Here is a 19,200-nt window from a genome sequence, read left to right on the forward strand (position 1 = left end):
CCACATCCACAGATTCAACCAACAGCAGACTGAAAATATTCTGCAGAAATCAGTTCCAGAAAGTTCCAAAAAGCAAAACTTAAATTTGCCACGTGGTGGCAACTATTTACATAGCATTTACATTGTATCAGGTATTATAAGTAATCTAGAGATGATTTAAAGTATATGGGAGGGTGTGCATTGGTTATTTGCAAATACTATGCCATTTTATAGAAGAGATCTGAGCATCCAAGGACTTTGGTATTGGCAGGGGATGGTCCTGGACCCAGGACCCCATACATATGAGGGATGACTCTGCCATACACAGAATCACAAAAGTCCTTTAAAAGGAGCTGCCTTCTTGGGAGATAGTGCAAAAAGGAATCATAGTAACTGGACTGTCTTTTCCTTAGGGAAAAACACAACCTTTTACTTTCTTACTATTGAGTGAAAACAGATGTGCTGTTTTAAGGGGACCTGGTGTTCGTCACTGCAGACTGCAGGAAACCATGTTATATGACATACTTGATTTCCCACTGAGGCTGTTATCTCCTGTCTGGCTGCTTTCTCTAAAGCCTTTGCTTGCTTTATCTGGCCTGGCCGCACTGGTCAGCCTTTATCTAGCTGCAAGACTACCAGCTCATAATCAGTCATTTCTTCCATCCACATGTGTGGGAAAACAGGACCAGCTACATAATTTGTGGAACTCAGTGAAAAATGAAACTGCAGGGTTCATGTTCAAAATTTATTAAGAATTTTAGATGGTAACAGCAGAGTATCAAACCAAGAGTGGGGCCCCACAGGTCCCATACCCATGAAGCCAGCCCTGATGAAAAGGAACTGAGCCCTCCCCTGCAGACAAAAACCAATCATAGAAAGCTGAGCATGGGGGAAATGATCCATCTCACTTTTTAGTACAAAGACTGCTGAAAACTCCATGTTCTGTATTACATTGAGGGTGGTTGTTATGGATTGAATTGTGTCCTCCAAAAATATATTGAAGTCCTAACCCCCAGTACTTATGTATGTGACTGTATTTGGAGATTTAAGTTAAGATGAAGTCATTAGGGTAGACTCTAATCCGGTATGACTGGTGCCCTTTTAAGAAGGGGGGAAATTGGGACACAGAGACAGACATGCATAAAGAGAAAACGATGTGAAGGCAGGCACACGGGGGAACGCCATGTGACTATGAAGGCAGAGATGGTGTGATGCAGCTACATACCGAGGAATGCCAAAGACTGACAGTAAACCACCAGAAGCTGCAGGAGAGGATGGAACAGATTCTCCCTCATAGCCCTCAGAAGGAACCAACCCTGCCCGACACCTTGATCTCAGACATCTAGCTTCTAGAGCTGTGAGACAACACATTTCTGTCTTTTAAGCCACCCAGTTTGTGGTTTTACATCCACCTACCAGACCAAGTGCCTCCTGTTACCCTCTTTGCCCTTGCCAAACTCCTGCCACACCTGGCAAAAACAGATGTCTCAACAGGATTGTAAGAAGAATGGGGCCAGCATGATGTGTTTTGTTTTTCAAAACCTTTTTCCTACAGACGGAGGGAATGTCTATATCAGAGAAGACTCTGTGATCACATTTTAGGAACCTGAGGACCCTACCTTCCTTATCTCAGCCCCAATTTCAAGGAAGCACCTTGTTAGCATCCTAAAAAGTGAGGCCCTTTTCAAGCGTCTCCCAGCTGGACTGCGGCCTGCTTGCCACTCATTAGGGTGACGTCCCACACGTGGCGGTGTAACGTTCAAGCTTGAGACCATAGATGAATGGCAACAGCGGCCCTGACGCCTGCATCCTCAGCCCCAAGAACAGCCGTGTCTTCCTCACCCAAGGCACGTTGCGGGCGCCCTTCCGGTTGAGCTAGCAAGCCGAGTCCGCCCAGCAGTTCTCTGAGCTGAGGCTGGGGTGCGGGTGGGGAAGTCTCCCCTGGGGGGCCTGACGTCCCGGGCCACCCGGGGTAAAGGGAAGAAGTGGGGCTGGGGTCAAAAGGGCGGGGGATGCTGCTTTGTGAGGAAACAATTTGTAAAGGTTGCCAAATCGGGAGTCAGCCGGGTCGGCCCTCCCGAAAGCGCCTTGAGCAACCCAGGCCACGGAGCAAGCCACCGTCCTCACGGCCTAGGCGACCCGCGCGGGCCACACGCACCCAGCATGGCGGCAGAACCCGGACTGCGAGGCCGAAGCTGCGACTCGGGGTGACGCCACGGCGGCGGGTTGCATCAGCCCGCGTCCACGTGCTCAGCCCGCCCTTCCGCCCACGGAGCCGGGCGCCGATTGGGCCACGTTAGGGCAGGGGCCTCCGTCTCAACCAATGGGCGGCAGCCACAGAGAGTTCTGTCTGCAGAGCCCGGGCGCGGGTTGCCTATAAAAAGTGACCCAGGCGGGGGCGCGCGCCCCAGGGACGCGAACGGTTGTTGCGGTGGTTACGGCGGCTGCCGCCTGCCTGGCACCTGAGAGCGCAGCAGAGCCCACAGCGCCGCCGACATGGAGCCCGAGCCCGAGCCCGTCACGCTCCTGGTGAAGAGCCCCAACCAGCGCCACCGCGACTTGGAGCTGAGCGGCGACCGCAGCTGGAGCGTGGGCCGCCTCAAGGCCCATCTGAGCCGCGTCTACCCCGAGCGCCCGGTGAGAGTGGCCCCGGACTCCCACTGCCAGCCCCAGCCCTAGCCTTGGCTGTCATCCTCGCATCCCTCCTCGCATCCCCCTAGGAATGTCACTTCCGCCTCCCCTTTCCATATAGCCTCTCTCTTCGCCGGCCTTGCCCCGGCGGCCGGTGCTCCCCAGGTCCCTTCTCTCAGTCCTGTGGTCTCCCTCGCTTCCTGCCTTACCGCCCTAGGGGCCCCCGCTCTGGCCCGGTGGCTGTCACTTCCTCCTCCTGGGCCACCATCGCCCCGCCTTTCTGACGGGTTGCTATCTCCTGTCACCTGGCCTCTTAATGTCCCCAAACCCTCACAGCTGTCACACTCCTGCCATACTTCTCCAGACCCCTTCGCCGTCCCCTGGATCTGTCTTCCAGCGTTAGCCAAGCCTTTGAAACAGCAGTTTGACCTTGGATGAGTCATTTCACCTTCCAAACCTTAATTTCCCCCAAACGTCAGGGTGACTTGGTGCTTCTCATTAGGATTGCATCCGGTGGATGGAAATAAGAAAACATAAATGCTGTGAAATGAGTTTTCTGAATGTAGTTTCTCACTGCGGAGAGGGGAGGGCAAGTGCCAATCTCCGGGCCAGTGGCTAGAGAAACATGGAGAGCGCCAAGACAGTGTGTACTTTAAAGTCCCACACCCAGGAGCAAGACGTGGCTCTTCCCCTCCCTGTCCACTTTCCGCCCTGAGCCCCTCCCTGGGAACTGGACTCTACCATATCTGCTTAGTCCCAGGGACCAATGAGCCTAGTACCCTTTCTGGTAAAGAGTGATTTGGAAGGGAAACAGGTAGAAAGAATCTTCTGGAGTCTGGGTTTTAAGACTTTGGTCTCTCAAATACGGAGACTTCCTGGCTTTGTTTTGGTTGACGCATCTGTCTGCATCACCCCTAGCTCCGCCCTCCCTTTCTACCACGTGATGGAGGCTGTGAGCTGGACCTTCCTGTATTTACTTTCTATTCTAATATTATGTAAGTGTCACCAGTGTTTTTGTTTTTTTGTTTTTTTTGTTTTTTTTTTAACTGCTCGCAAATGTACCTTTCCGTCAAACAGGAGAAGGGCAGCAGGGCAGGACAAGATTGTGAAATTGTTCCTTCTTATCTGAAGAGTCGCCATGGTCGTAGCTCATGGGTCAGGTTGTTTTTATTCCATATTGGCAAGAATATAGACATGAGTTTCCCTTCTGAGTTGTTCTTTTGAAGTTTGCCTGTTTATTTAAGAAGCTCCCATTCCTTTAGCATTCACCTTGACACTATTTGCAATTTCACCATGGCTGCTTCCAAGAAACCAGGTGGCTATGCTGCTGTGAGGACGACTGTTAGGTGCACAAATTGGGGAAACGCGTGTGGCCTCTAGTTGCACCATTTGGTAAAAGGCAGTGTTTTGGAGGAGAACTTTCCTTTAGGGCTTCCTTGGGTTAGGAACATCACTCCTATTAAGTCTAAAGATCCAAAGTTGTAAATAAAAGTTCTCACAGGTGTGTAAATTTGTGTTAAAAAATTATGGCTGAGCACACTCATTTGCTTTCTTTTTTTTAATTTTTATTTATTTAGGTGAGGGGTTAATGTGGGTTTACTTATTTATTTTTTAGAGGAGGTGCTGGGGATTGAACCCAGGACCTCGTGCATGCAAGGTATGCACTCTACCACTTGAGCTATCCTTTTCCCCTCGCTTGCTTTCTAATGTGAGAAGCCTTACTTTATAATAGTTGTTTGCTTAATTTTTTTTTTCAAAATCAGCCTTTTTGGTAAAGACAATGTCAGTTCAGGCCTTTAACAGGCCTCAAATCCCAAGCACCTGTGATTTTCAAACCCTTTCTAGTGTGGACCTCTTTAATATAATGCAGGACCCCCACCTATATGACAACATTTTACAAATCCACGCGTATAGCATTTACCTATAAAGTCAATCAGAACAATAATGAACATGGCATCCAGTAATATATTTTAGTTTGTTATAGTTGCAGTGTCAAAAAATCCTGATTTATGCAGATAAATAGATGCTGTTTTGTTAGCTTTTAACGGTTTGCTTTATATGCTCAGGCTACCTTGCAGGAGCAGCTTTATTCCAAATTTTCCATAATTGGTTATTCTGGCAAGAGCAGATTGACAAGTTGGTGGTGAGCTCCAGTGTACTGATTTTGGTATATATCATTTGAAGCCATTATTTTTCAGTTCAGTTTTTAGATGAATAAAAAATGGATTTTAAAAGTGAGATTTGTGTAAAAGTGTGTAGCACCACTGTGGTTTTAAAATCACTGGAATGTAGAAGAAGGTACTTTCTTTAGCAGCAGGCAACCTTGGACAAGTCAATTTTAGGCTTTCCCCCCTTAATTTAGGGGTAGTAAATCTCACCATCTCCTCTATAGCTGTATTTGTAATGTTGGGAAAAGGCTCTTTGAGGGCTTAAGTTTAGAATTGCTTCATGTTATCTTGGGACAATGCTAGGTGGTTTGAATGAAGGCTGACCTTAAACTTTGAGTTTTCTCTGAAATGGAACAAGATTTTGAAGTTAGTTGCTATAGGAGCCCCAAATAAAATTTGTGTTTTTAGTGGCAGGAAGCAATTTCCTTGGGAGTTAAGAAGTCAAGTAGGTTGCCATAGGTTTTGTGGACTGGAGATAATTTGAACCTTAAATTTATTTGCATGTTAGAGATCAGAGTTAAATACTTTCTAAATAAAGGTTTTGTATATGGGGCCTTTGAAAGAATGTTTTCCTATGATACTGTGGAAAAAACACATTTAACGTACTTGTATGGGGGGAGGGTATAGCTCAGTGGTAGATTATGTGCTTAGCACACATGAGGTCCTGGATTCAATCCCCAGTATTTCCATTAAAAAACTTCAAATAAATAAACCTAATTACATCCCCCCAGATAAAATTAAATTGAAAAATAACAAGAAAAAAATAAAGTACTTGTATAAAAGTTTCTTCTATAACTACTATGTATAAAATAGATTTTAAAAAAATTTCTGTATAGTGCAGGAAACTATATTCAATATCTTGTAGTTACCTGTAATGAAAAAGAATATGAAAACCAATGTATGTATGTATATGTATGGCTGAAATTGACACATTATAACTGACTATCCTTCAGCAAAACAAAAAACAGTTTCTTCTGTGTTTGGGAACTTGTCAGGGCTAAATGCTGACCTGTGCTCCTCTTTCTTTCCATGATAAGCGTCCAGAGGACCAGAGGTTAATTTACTCTGGGAAGCTGTTGTTGGATCACCAGTGTCTCAGGGACTTGCTTCCAAAGGTACATCACTTAACATATTAACTTTTGAATGTTTTTAATCACTAAACCAGGTTTAATCACTAATCAGGTCCTAAAGTACCTCCTTACTACTTTTAGCAGGAAAAACGGCATGTTTTGCATCTGGTGTGCAGTGTGAAGAGTGCTTCAAAAATGACAGAAACTGGCACAAAGGTATGTCTGCTTTTTCTTGATTATAGCAATTTGTGTACTTCACACTCTGAAGGTCAAAATCAAGGATGTTGGATAAAACTCTTGAGAGTTTTTTTATCTCATATATTATAAACTTTATATTTTATATTATAAATATTCCCAGTGAGAATCAGGAATAAAAAACTTACCAATGCAAGTGACAGTTTACTATAAGATTAGTAGACTATTTCATCAGTGTTGTAGTGGAAAAGTGGAGTTCTGCATCACACTATTTTCTGGGAGTTGATTTGACCTATAGTAGCTGTGTATCCAGATTACTGAACTAGCAAGGCACTTGTGAATTTAGAACATAATAAATTTCATCTAAGGAACCATTAACCTTTTATAAAGAGTGGAAAAGTTAATATCATTTCCTTTGGAAATTTTCGTTGTGATTATTTAGATAGGAAAAGGCCACAGTCTTTATCAAGTGATCGCTGAAGACTTGCTTATGTTAGATGGTCAGAATCCTTCATTTGTCATTTTATAATATTGATTCAAATATACAGTATTAATATTCTAATGTGATAGACTCTAAATTTGTATTATAGTTGTACATTTTGAAACATTTGAACATAGCCTAAGAACACAGCCCAGGTCCTTTAGGTTGCTGGCTAGGTTGTATTTATAAATCTTATTGGTCAAATTGAATTTCTTGATTTAGTAAATTAAACATAATAAAGTGTAGAGAGCATATACAGGAAGCTTTCTCATCAATGATGACTTCATTGAAAGATTTTAGTGAAACTACAGTGGAGCTACTCTAGGAAAAAATACGAATATTTTTAGTATCCCTATATTGATATTGTGTTGAACAAATTTCAGAAAACTTTTTACATAACATTGCATCTATTTGATTTTATCAAGTTTGAAGGTCGGGATGGGGGACATAAGCCATTCACAGCAAAAGAATCCATGTAGCTTGATTTCAGACAGTTGCATCAGGCCCTTTGTTCTCTTGTTCATGTTGCACTTACTCAGGTCGCTGAATCCACAGAGCAGCCTGCTGGTCTTAATCAGGGACAGTCTCCTGGGGATTCCTCAAGTGACGGTTTAAGGCAAAGGGAGGTTCTTCGGAACCCTTCTCCCTCTGGATGGGAGAACGTCTCAAGGTGAGTGTTATAATAAAGAACCAGGTTTAGACAACATGAATGTGCATCATTTGTATCAACTTAAGAATTAGATGCGTTTATACTGCATAGTCATGGAAACTTAAAATGTATAAAATTTTGCTTTATAAGGGTTTCACTTTAAAGATCTCACATATTTAACGTTTCTTATTTCATAGCCTTTTAGGAGCATCTAAAAAGGGGCGATGCACATATTGTAAATGTGGGCATTTCTCCTCCTACGTGGGTATGCTTCACACTGTGCTGACCTCATGATGGGGAATTAGTGCTGCTGCAGGAAAACAGCTGTTGTAAATGTTGTGCAGCTGCTTTGCTGAGTGGCTTTGTGCTTTGTTGTAACAGCGGGTGACAAAGGTGAAGGGATTGTTTAAGAAATGCTCTGCCAAGAACTGTGTTGGTGGTGCTAGGAGGAAAGGTCATCGCTTTAGAACAATTAGAGCTTTTCTTTAGAGCAAAAGCCAGAAGTGACTAAATGCTGGAATATTTGGATTTCATAGCTTTTGAAACACCTGACTATGAAAATCCCATGGGAAAAAATAATTCATTAACTACTAGTTGAAACTGTTATTCCCCAATTCCCCTACCCTCCTTTTCCTAGTTGTTCTTAATACTTGACTGTTGATAAGTTAGGTGTTTGAGGAATGAAGAGTTGATTTTTTTCTTAATGGATATTTCAAATATACATGAAATTAGAGGGAACTGTATAATGAATCTCCATATAATGAACAATGTTTTGCCATACTTGTTTCATTTATTCCTGCTTCCCTTTTTTTCTCTGAAATATTTAAAAGAAATTCCCAGATGTTATGTCAGTTCACGCCTACATACTTCATTCAGGATATAACTCTAAAAACCTTTATTTATCTTGCATGTCTGCAGTGTCATCATCATCAGAGCTAACAAAAGCACTTTATATTCTCTCATTAACATGCACTATATCTTTTTTAAATGATCAAAACCAGAATCATCCAAGATCTACTTGTATTAGAACACAATTTTAGAAATACTCTAGGTATGGAATTTAGTTAAGAGACTATCAGCATATAAATTGGATAATTGAATTCATTATTGGATAGAAACGCTTAAAACTGCTTCCCTTTTTCTGGCTGTACTATTTGAGAATGGAGGCCCATATCTGACTATGTGAATTTCACCATAGTAAAATTTTATTGATTCCCTCCAACAAATATTTATTGAACAGCCAGTGCATATAACTTTGGTTAAGGACATGAGCTGACCGGCAGAGATGCCCACATACCCAACTCCTGATCCTTCTGCAGTTCTGTCAGTTTCAGTTTTGTGAAATGATGCCAAAGCAATTCACTGTGTTGGGCTCACAAAGCCAAAGATGACTCTGACACACCTAGGCTCTGTTGAATAATAAAAGTATGAGTTTGGTGTCAAACTAACAGGTCTCAAATCCAGCCCTGATACTTACTAGCTTCAGTCACCTTGCCTTCCCTGAGCTGCCCTCGGGCTCTCCTCTGTAAAATGGTGAAGGTAGAGAGCTCCCTCTCTACAAGGTTGTTGGGGATCCAGTGAGGTAATAGCTGGCAGCCTGTCTAGGGCACAGGCAGTCGGTAAGCCTGCGTGGGTGATGCCACACATACCTCTGCCCCTGTATAGTTCAGACCAAGTGGTGAGGGAGAAATGGGTATTGGGAGGAGGGGGAATTTCCTGAAGAAAAGGCTTTGGGAAAGATGTGACTTCTCAGAGCTGCTCCTTAATTGATGAGCGGTAGGTTTAGACCTCGGTAAGACTCGGTCAGAAATAAAGGTGGGAATCCACTTAGCCTGAAAAGGCTTGTTTGTATATCATGGTGATGACATGATGAGAATCCAGTGCCTGGCAAGGGCCCTTGTTTTCCCATGCGATGCAGACCATGGTAGGAGGGCTCTGTCCGTCAGGACTTTCTGTGCTCGTATTACACAGGTCCATCACACAGTAATCTGCGTCTAACTGTCATAAAGCCCAGGTTTCTGTCTCTTTGTTTCGAATTCTTGATTGTAATTTAAACTTAGTTTTCATTTATTCATACTAAACCAAGTCAAAATGAACACTTAAAAAAATCTTTTCATAGGCCTGAAGCTGGCCAGCCGGTGGCGTTCCAGGGCCTCGGGCCTGGTTTCTCAGGCTACACAACCTATGGGTGGCTGCAGCTCTCCTGGTTCCAGCAGATCTATGCACGGCAGTACTACATGCAGTAGTGAGTCTTTCCCCTCCACGCAGGGTGTGGCCAGGGCTCCTGGGAACTGCGGGAACTCCCATCCCTGTTACCTGCAAAGTTAGCAATGGAGGGATGAGTGTATTTTCATCCGTTTCTGCAGAGCCCTGTTCTGGCTGGTTCCGTAGGTGGAGCAGAGTGTAAATGAGAACTACTAATTTGTACTGATGTGAGGGTGCGTAAGTCTGATACATAGTTTGATGACTTTATTTAGAATATACTATTTCCTTTTCAATTTGTGATATCTTTAAAGTTTTGTCAAATTTTTTATTTTATTTTTGTGGAGTTACTGGATTGAACCCAGGACCTCATGGATGCTAAGCATGCACTCTACTGCTGAGCTATACCCTCCCCCTTGTGAAAATTTTAATTTGCTACTGCACCATACTTTTATGGGTGGCCTTGATGTTTAATTCCAGATGAAATTTACCAGGTGGCTTCTCTTAGGAGCAGAAAAGGCATTTGCAGATATGACTATTAGTAAGGAAGTTCCTCACTAAGTTAAAGAAGAATCAAGTTTGTATGTACCTACTTACAGTTCTTAATGGTAAAAGACCCCTGCATAAATGAGGTTATGAGAACCATAGTCTTCATGGTGCTTTGTTCTCAATAGCATCTTCTCTGTCGTTTTTATTTTAGTTTAGCGGCCACTGCTGCATCCGGGGCTTTTGTCCCCTCACCAAGTGCACAAGAGATACCTGTGGTCTCTGCGCCTGCTCCAGCCCCTATCCACAACCAGTTTCCAGCTGAAAACCAGCCAGCCAATCAGAATGCTGCTCCTCAAGTCGTGGTTAATCCTGGGGCCAATCAGAATTTGCGGATGAATGCACAAGGTGGCCCTATTGTGGAAGAAGATGATGAGATAAATCGAGATTGGTTGGATTGGACCTATTCGGCAGCTACGTTTTCCGTCTTTCTCAGTATCCTCTACTTCTACTCTTCCCTGAGCAGATTCCTCATGGTCATGGGGGCCACTGTTGTCATGTACCTGTAAGCAGATGATTTTGTTTTCCTTTTTTCCCCTTTTCTACAAATTATGCTAATGGTGACTCAGACCAAGTACAGATTTTTCTCTTTTGAGCCATCTCAGCCATTATGTAAGGAGATGTGTTTTTTAGTTTATGCTAGCATTTTTAATACAAGGGATTGATGGCTTAGTTATGACTTTGCCAAGAACGTGATTAATCCTGTGTTAATACAGGAGCAACGTTCTCTTCTTTTTCTCTAGATAAGGTATTTGCCAGGCTCGTGAACCACAATAAAACAGCTATACTGAGGCATGGAAAGGGAAATTGTATTTGTATTGAATAAGAACATACTTATCTTTCTCAGGCTACAGCTGCCTTCCAGGATAAAGGTCAGGCACTGTCTGTGGCATAGTCCCAAAGGGCCAGGGAACCATCACAGATCTGGCATTTGGCTTTATCCACGGCTTAGAGCAGTGATTCTCAACCCGGAAGATTTTTCATCTCCCTCCACCACTCCCAAGACATTTGGCAGTGTTTGGAGACATTTTTGACTGTCAAAACTAGGGAGGTGGTTTTACTGGCATCTAGTTGGTAGAGGCCAGAGATGCTGCTAAACCTCCTCCAGTGCGCAGGACAGCCCACCAGTAAATCTCCAGCCGGTATGTCAGTGGTGCCGGAGTTGAGGAACCCTGGCCTAGAGTCATATGTCCTTGTTTGTGCTGAAAACTGACAGAAGAAATTTTTTCCTCTATAGGGAAAACGGATTTTTATTTTAGTTTTTAAAAATCTTGGAAAAGAAATATTTAGAATAATACATTAAATACTCATATCCAGTATTAATCATTGTTGATAAAATATTTTGTCATTTGCTTCAATACTTGGATTCAAATGGATTTTCCAGATAAAACTTCTAGTTAATTCTTTAAATTCTGTAGCCTCTAGAATCATATATTTAGGTGACCACATTTAGGTCTTATTAATACATTATTACATATATTCTCACAGCTGTGTGTGTGTTTCCCCTTCCTTTCTCTGCTCAGATTTTTAAGTGTAAGGTTTGGTTTAGATGAGCAAATATTTATTGAACACATACTATGTGCCAGGAGCCGTTCATGTTGCTGGGCACATGATACTGAATAAAACGTAGTTTCCACAGCAAACATCAGGAACGTTACAGGCCAGTGAGAAGGTCTAGGAGCCGGCGGGGTGGAATGTCTCTGCACGTGGGCCTGTCAGCTTCTCATCAGGTGCTGCTCTCATTAGAGGAGGGGAGCAAGCAGGGGGAACCCTTCAGTTCTTGAATAAATCTCACTGATGTTCGCTAAGATGGACTTCATGTGTTTCCTTTGAAGGCATCACGTTGGGTGGTTTCCCTTTCGACAAAGGCCAGTTCAGAACTTCCCGAATGATGGCCCCCTCCGTGAAGCTGTAAATCAGGACCCCAACAATAACCTACAGGTATGGGGCTTCCGATGGAGCCCAGTGAGCTTGGCGTGAAGTGCCTGGCCCCCAAATCCTTAATCTTTAGATGTCCAGCCTCATGGTTTACCATTAGGCTAAATACTAACCTAAATATCTCAAGATTTTTTTCAAAATATATTCTTAGAGCAAGTAGCTATTTTAAACCATTGTAAGATAAAATCCATCAGGTATTTTTGTCGTGTGGCAATTTGCATTTTGGCATATATAAATAGTGGTTTTTTTAAACTCACTATTTTCAGTGTTCATGCTCTGTAACAGTGTGCTATACCATGGAAACTGCGAATGGATAGTTATTCTAATTAAGGTTTAGGAACGTAAGCCTGTCTCACTTACAGAAATAAATTTCCTGGAAAATAACACAGAAAAAGAATTTTTATGAGGCACTTTAATGCACAATCCTAAAGGATACTCTTTTTAATATAAAGTGTCCCCTGGTGTCTATTTTTAGAACCCTGGGCTTCCATTTTTAGTTTTTTAACTGGAGCACTGCCAAAATTAGAAAAATATCCACACTTAATGAAGTGGCTCACTCAATTACTAGTTTAATAGTAGTTGAAGATCTGGTTACTTCATTTGTTCTGATCCTTGCTGCCAGGAATAGTGAGAACTGTGAGGCCATCTCCAGCACAGCTGTGCTCTGGAGGCCTGGGAAGGGCTCCATCCGGTCCAGGACATCATTCCCTGGGGTCCTGCCTGCCTGGCTTGGTGTAGGGGGCATGGGGCCAGGGACTCACTCTGCCCTTTCCTAACGTTGTTTGGTGCTTGTCAAGGTCCTAATTGTTTTCTTGTTGTGTTTCATTACTTATAGGAAGGCCCTGATCCTGAAACTGATGACCCTAACCACCTTCCTCCAGACAGGGACGTCCTGGATGACGAGCAGACCAGCCCTTCATTTATGAGCACAGCCTGGCTCGTCTTTAAGACTTTCTTTGCCTCTCTTCTACCAGAAGGCCCCCCAGCCATAGCAAACTGATGGTGTTTGCTCTCTGGCTTCTGGATGCTTTGACAGGCATGGACTGGATCATCTGACTCCAGCTAGATTTCCTTACCTGGACATGGCAATGACACAGAATTAGTGAAAGAATCAACAAAGAGGATGATATGCTTTTGTGATGAAGCAAAAGCAGAAAGTAAGACGTGAAGCCATGATACAAATTGATGAACAAAAAATGCCTAAGGCTTCTCATGTCTTTATTCTGAAGAGCTTTAATATATACTGTTGTAGTTTAATAGACATTGTAAGTAGAAGACATTAATGTCGCATGTTTATGCCTGAGGAACTTTTCCAGATTTGTGTGTCTGCATGCGTGTTTGTACATAGATGTCATAGATGCAGAAATGGTTCTGCTGGTACGATTTGATTCCTGTTGGAATGTTTAAATTACACTAAGTGTACTACTTTATATAATCAATGAAATTGCTAGACATGTTTTAGCAGGACTTTTCTAGGAAAGACTTATGTATAATTGCTTTTTAAAATGCAATGCTTTACTTTAAACCAAGGGGAACTTTGCAGAGGTGAAAGCCTTTGCTGGGTTTTCTGTTCAATAAAGTTTTACTATGAACAACCCAGGCAGAAACTCCTGTCATCTTAGCAGTTGACTCTGTGTCTGTCGTCACTGGTCAACCATCGGTTGAGTTGCTAATTTTTGAGTAACCTGAATGTTTTGCTTCATTTTTATAATAGGACTGTTTGTACTGATGCAGAATAATAAGGTAAGGCCATGAAACTTTTTATTTACTAAGTTTATACTTGTGTTTGCCCCCATTTCCTGATTTAAACAGTACTGGCTTGTGTTGTACGCCATCAAATTCCCCCCGATTCAAAGTTAGTGGCATTAAGTACCTTCCAGGTTGGCAATTCTGCAGTAGTCTCACCTGCTCAAATGTCATGCTTTTTGTAAGCTTTTGGGCTTTAATCCTTCCTTCAAGTATTATTTTTGAGACTAATCTTAAAAGCAAAGTTCTGTGTATTTTTCACATGTGTGACGCTGTAGGTAGAAAGCTGAAGTCCTGGGAACGTTGTCAGCAAAGTAAATCAGCTTCTTTTGTCATGGTTGTGATCATTTAAGTGAATCATGAAACATCACTGACATCAAATAAACATTCACTGAACAATTCATAGCCAGATGCTGGGTGGATACAAAGTTATTTTATGTGTGGTTGTGCAGTAAAAAGCCAACTAAGATAATTTTGTAAGGAGTTAAATGGCGGAGAATTTCAAATAACATCATACCTCCAGAACAGAGGAAGGACCAGAAGGGAGTGACTGTTGACTAGTTCTGAAGGCAGTATTGGCTTGAGGGAAGAAGTGACGTGAGACTGCAGGTTTTAGAGTTCCACGAGTGGGGAAGTAGGTGATGGAAAGAGTCTGAGGAGCTGGAGAGAAGGGTCACAGCAGAAGCAAAAGTGCAGAGACGAGACTTGCTCCTCCTGCCACAAAGCTGGGTTCCTGGCGTGCTTGGAGATTTGTGACAGGGGTCATTAAGAGTTGTTAAGAGGCCTTCTTAGAGTCTCAGGCAGAGAAGCCTGTTGTTCCCAGAGGTGCCCGTCTGCTGCTTCTGAAGGGGTGGGGCCTCTCTCCCTGTGGTGTCAGGTGGCGTCCATCAAACTCCAGACTCCACGGGCCCAAAATAGTTCCCGAAAGGTGCTCCTGAGGACAGCTGACAAGGGTTCAGATTGTCCCAAGCCCCACCGGGACAAGGAGGGAGCCTTCAGACAGCACCTAAGCCTGAAGACGGCTGACCGGTGGGAGCCATGGCAGAAATGTCAGTTCTTCCACAGCAGTGATAAATGTAGTATAAGAATGCACTGTGTACCACTATTAATACTTAGCGTGAGGGCTGCTGTGGTGGGGAAAGCCAAGTGGAAGTCACTAGCATGCCTCTAACTAGGAAAACGGTCAATCAAAAGCAATACACATCCCTAGAGGGATTTTTGAGGTCAGTGCAACCTCCAGGGACTTGAAAGATGCAGGGGTGGTGATTCCCACATGGCCATTCAACTCTCCTGTTTGGCCTGCATAGAAGATAGTTGGTGAGAATGACAGTAGATGATCATAAACTTATGATGTGATCGTAAATTTATGATTGGAGGTGGTGACTCCAATTGCAGCTACTTCACAAGTGTGGTTTCATTACTTGAGCAAATTAACACATCCCCTGGTTCCTGGTTTGCAGTGCCACAGGGGCATATAAACTATCCAGTCCTATGTCATTATAATTTGGCCCATGGGGACCTTGATCACGTTTTCCATCCACAGAATATCCCACCAGTTTAACATGGATGATATGTGCTGATTCAACCTAGTGAGCAAGAGGTAGTAACTACTCTAGATCTGTTGGTAAGACATTTACGTTGTCAGATATGAAATAAATTCAAAAAAATGTCAGGGGCCTTCCACCTCAGTGAAATTTCTAATGGTGCACTGGTTTGGGGCATGTCAAGATATCTGTTTGAGTGAAAGATAAATTATTGCATCTGGTCCCTCCGACAGCCAAAAAAACAGACACAACACCTGGTTGACCTCTGGATTTTGGAGGCAATGTATTCCTCGTTTGAGTACATTCCTCTAGCCCACTTACAAGTGACCTGAAAAGCTGCTGGTTTTGAGCGGGGCCCAGAACAGAAGGAAGATTTGCAGTGGGTCCAGGCTGCTGTGCCACTTGGGCCACAGAATCCAGCAGACCCAGTGGTGCTTGAAGTGGCCGGGGCAGACAGGAATGCTGTATGGGGCCTGCAGCAGGTCCTTACAGGTGAATCAGTGTAGGTCCTTAGCATTTGGGAGCGAAGTCCTGCCATTCTCTGCAGATAATCACTTCCCTTTTAAGAAACTACTGACTCTTTGGATTTACATCTGCAAAGATCCCACTTCCAAATAAGGTCACATCCCGAAGTTCTGGATGGACATTAATCTGGGGGGACACAATTCAATCCACAACAGGGAGAAGTGCTTCCAACAGGAGACACAACAATGATTCCATCAAGCTACACGCTCAGCCACCTGTCTACTTTGGGCTCCTTGTGCCTCTGAATCAACAGGCAGAGAAGGGAGTTATCCTGTGGACTGAGGTGACTGATCCTGACTATCGAGAGGAAGTCGGTGAGCTCAGTGGTAGAGCATGTGCATAACGTGCATGAGGTCCTGAGTTGAATCCCAGTACCTCCACTGAGGGGAAGAATGGGAGAAATGGGGCTACTATACAATGAAGATAAGGAAGGTGTGTGGAATACAGGAGATTCCTAAGGGTGTCTCCCAGTACTGCCCTGCCCTGCTGTTAAAGTTGTTGGAAAACCCATTTAAGGCAGGACTACTCATGGCCCTGACTCTTCAGTAATGAAGGTTTGGGTCACCCCAGCAACCAGGACCAGCTGGGGTGCTCGCTGAGGGCTTGAAATAGGTAGTAAAAGAAGGTAGTTATAAACACCAACCACATCTGTGAGACCAGTTGCAGAAATGAGGCCTGTAATTATCATGAATATTTCTTCCTCCTCTTGTGCTGTGTTTGTATCCTCATCCACAAACCTGTGTATTATATATAGATACATAATACATATAAAGCAAGTATTTTTGTTTTCTTCCCTTTCTTATCCTCATCATCTAACAAGATGAATTAATGATAGTTAACCTTACATCACAGGATTGAAGTTATAGGATCTGAGAGGAGTTACCATCATCCAAGGACTTGGCATCCTCTCCTGGGGAAAGGATCAGTGTGTTTTGGGTTATACGCAGGATCGTTGCATCACATCAGACGGAAGCAAGACTTTGTTATTACCTTTAACTGGGGATGAAGTGTGGTTTTAGGACGTGTGCATGTGTACCAAGCTGACAAAGGGTGAACTGGGCTAGGCCCACTTATTCAAACCCTAATCTAGGTGTTGCTGGGAAGTTACTTTGCAGATAGACTTTAAGTACCATCGGTAGACTTTAAGTATGGGAGATTATCCTCTGTGATCTGAGTTGGCCTCATCCAATTAGCTCAAAGATCTGAAGAGTGAAACAGGTTTCCGGAGGAAGAAGCCATTAAGCCCATGAACTGCAGCATCAGCATCTCAAGTTTCCAGCCTGCCAGTCTGCCCTATGATTAGCCAGCCTCTACAACCACCAGTAAGCCCGTTCCTTGAAAGAAATAAGTAAGTATTAATCTCCAATGGGTTGTTTCCCTGGTAGAACTCTGACTGATAAAGGGTCCCAGCTCTGGAGCTTTTAGGGTCTAGCTCCTTGGCCTTGGATACCATATTGGTCAGTGGGGGTTGCTTCCAGACAGACTATGTCACTTGTTCAGAATCAGGTGCCTCTTTGGTTCTGCTTGAGACTGAAGGCATCTGGGGGCGGCTCCTGGGAAGCTATAAGGCTTTGCTCTGCCTCACAAAGTTTTCCCATTCTGGGCAGTGGGCTGCACTGGCTTGCAGGAAGAGGCAAGCCTCCTCTGGAGGGAAGCCATTAGGGTGGAAGTGGTCGGGTATAAACAGTGCGGGAGGCTGGGAGTGGGGTGGGCGTAGCTGTCTCATTTGGTACATCCAGGGGTGGCTTTGCCCATGGTGGTACCCAGTGGCCCAGCAGTGCATTATCTTCACGCAGGCCTGAGTGAGCAGGAGCTTGTGTTCCCAGCCACATAACCTGGCTAAAAAGCACACAGGCAGGCCCACGTCACATGGTCAGCACAAACAATTCTGCAGTGGTCAGGGAAGGCCTCTGAGGAGATGACACCTAAATGATGAACTGGAGCAAACCAAGCAAAGAGTTGGGGAAGCACCTTCCAAGTAAAAAGGAAGGCAATTACAAAGGCCCTGAGGTAGGAATGAATTTGGCATAGCCATTGTCTTAGAAGGTGGCAGGTGGCTGAAGTTGAGTGAGGGGGTGGTGGGAGAAAGGATCCAGAAGTAAGGGGACAAACCACATAGGGTCTTCTAGGCCACAGTAAGCAATGTGGGTTTTCATCAAAGTGGGATAAGATCCATTGGAGAAGCCATAAGGGAGGAAAAGAGGGGGGAGAACAGAATGATCTGATGGCTTATAGTTCAAGGAGCTAGAATATTATGAAGGAAGAAGGAAGAGAAATGATTGGCACACAAGGGGTACAGAGGGAGAATAGTTCCCCTGAGAGCCTGCCAGGAAAGCTGCAAATCCAGGGTAGAACAAGGAAGGGAGGAGGTGGAGGAGATTGCTGCTGATGACAGAAGGCAGGGTGGGAGGGTGTGGGGTCAGGGCCGGCTGGGGGATGGGTTCGCCGACAGCCCGCAGGCAGCTATGCGAGGGCATGTCTTAGTACAGGCTGACTGTGAGACACTGCCTCTAGGTGGTGCTGGAGGCAAACAAGGGGGCCAGAGAGGTCCTCCCCAGGGAAGGGCAGAGGGTGTGGCGACAGGGGAGCGGGTTTGAGCCCTTGCCGTGGGCCCTGGGGAAGTTGCTTCTCAGCACTGAGCCCCTGCTTCCCCATCCATAACATAGACCCCTGGGACATAGCGAACTGCTCTGCCCACCACATGGGGCCATGAGGCTCAAAATAACACAGTGCTCTCCAAAGGTGGTAAATATGACCCAGGATGGGCATGCAGAACCAATCTAGATGGCCTGTCCTTTATTGTAATAACCATGTTATTTTTTTAATGTATTAGATAAGTGTATTTTTCCACTTAAAGTGGGGATGTGAAGTTCTTTTTTAAAATACATTCGAGTAAAAAAGCGAGTCAGTTTAAAAGGTTATGTAAATAATAGTCTAAAGCATGTGCAGAGAAGACAGAAATCATGGCAGTAGTTTTTGAGTGATGGAGGTTCAGGAAACACTAAACACAAAGCTTTGTGAACATACAGCCCATGAAAATGTTAAAAGGAAAAAACCCGCCAACACTGAAGCGTGCATTTGTCTGTGTTTTGGGTGGCTCCCCTGGGCGTATGTGTGTGCATGTGCATCTCAGGCTCCCCTGGGCATATGCGTGTGCATGTGCATCTCATGCAGACGTACCGGGGTGGGTGTGTATTAATCTGCATTTAGGGGGCCCATGTGTGTATGTGGCATGTGCACATCCCTGTACACGTGCACACAAGACTATCTGCACGTTCACATGTCTTGCTTTATCTGGGCAAGCGTGTGAGTACAAGTGCACCAGGTGTGTGCGCATCTTCAGTTACAGCTGTTAACAGTGACACGGGGCTGTGTGTAGGGTCGCCTCCCCCTCCCCAGCCCTCAGCACTACCCAGCAGCACTGGGCTGGGCTGGAAGCCGGGGGCTGGCAGTCACCAGCCACTAGGGGGCAGCAGTTGGCTTGGTGGGGCCTTCTTCAAGCAGGGTCCCCTCTGAGTCTGGCATG

At 44.4% G+C, this 19,200-nt stretch overlaps 1 protein-coding gene across 2 annotated transcripts; it reads left to right on the forward strand.

The window, feature by feature from the left end:
* The first annotated feature begins 2,086 nt into the window (after nt 1-2,086).
* Nucleotides 2,087-13,452, forward strand: HERPUD1 (homocysteine inducible ER protein with ubiquitin like domain 1). Of its 2 annotated transcripts, XM_015248093.3 has the most exons (8): nt 2,104-2,616; nt 5,816-5,893; nt 5,990-6,064; nt 7,064-7,194; nt 9,293-9,418; nt 10,076-10,426; nt 11,757-11,862; nt 12,695-13,452. In XM_015248093.3, the coding sequence occupies exons 1-8, from the start codon at nt 2,476-2,478 to the stop codon at nt 12,857-12,859; spliced, it is 1,173 nt and encodes a 390-aa protein (XP_015103579.1). In that variant the 5' UTR covers nt 2,104-2,475; the 3' UTR covers nt 12,860-13,452. The 2 variants fall into 2 exon arrangements, with proteins under 2 accessions (XP_031536472.1, XP_015103579.1); XM_031680612.2 differs by lacking the exon at nt 12,695-13,452 and having other exon boundaries at nt 2,087-2,616; nt 10,076-10,269; nt 11,757-11,857.
* The last annotated feature ends 5,748 nt before the right edge of the window (nt 13,453-19,200 follow it).

This window comes from Vicugna pacos, chromosome 9 (genome assembly GCF_048564905.1).
Source record: "Vicugna pacos chromosome 9, VicPac4, whole genome shotgun sequence".
In the NCBI taxonomy this organism is placed as follows: Eukaryota; Metazoa; Chordata; class Mammalia; order Artiodactyla; family Camelidae; genus Vicugna; species Vicugna pacos.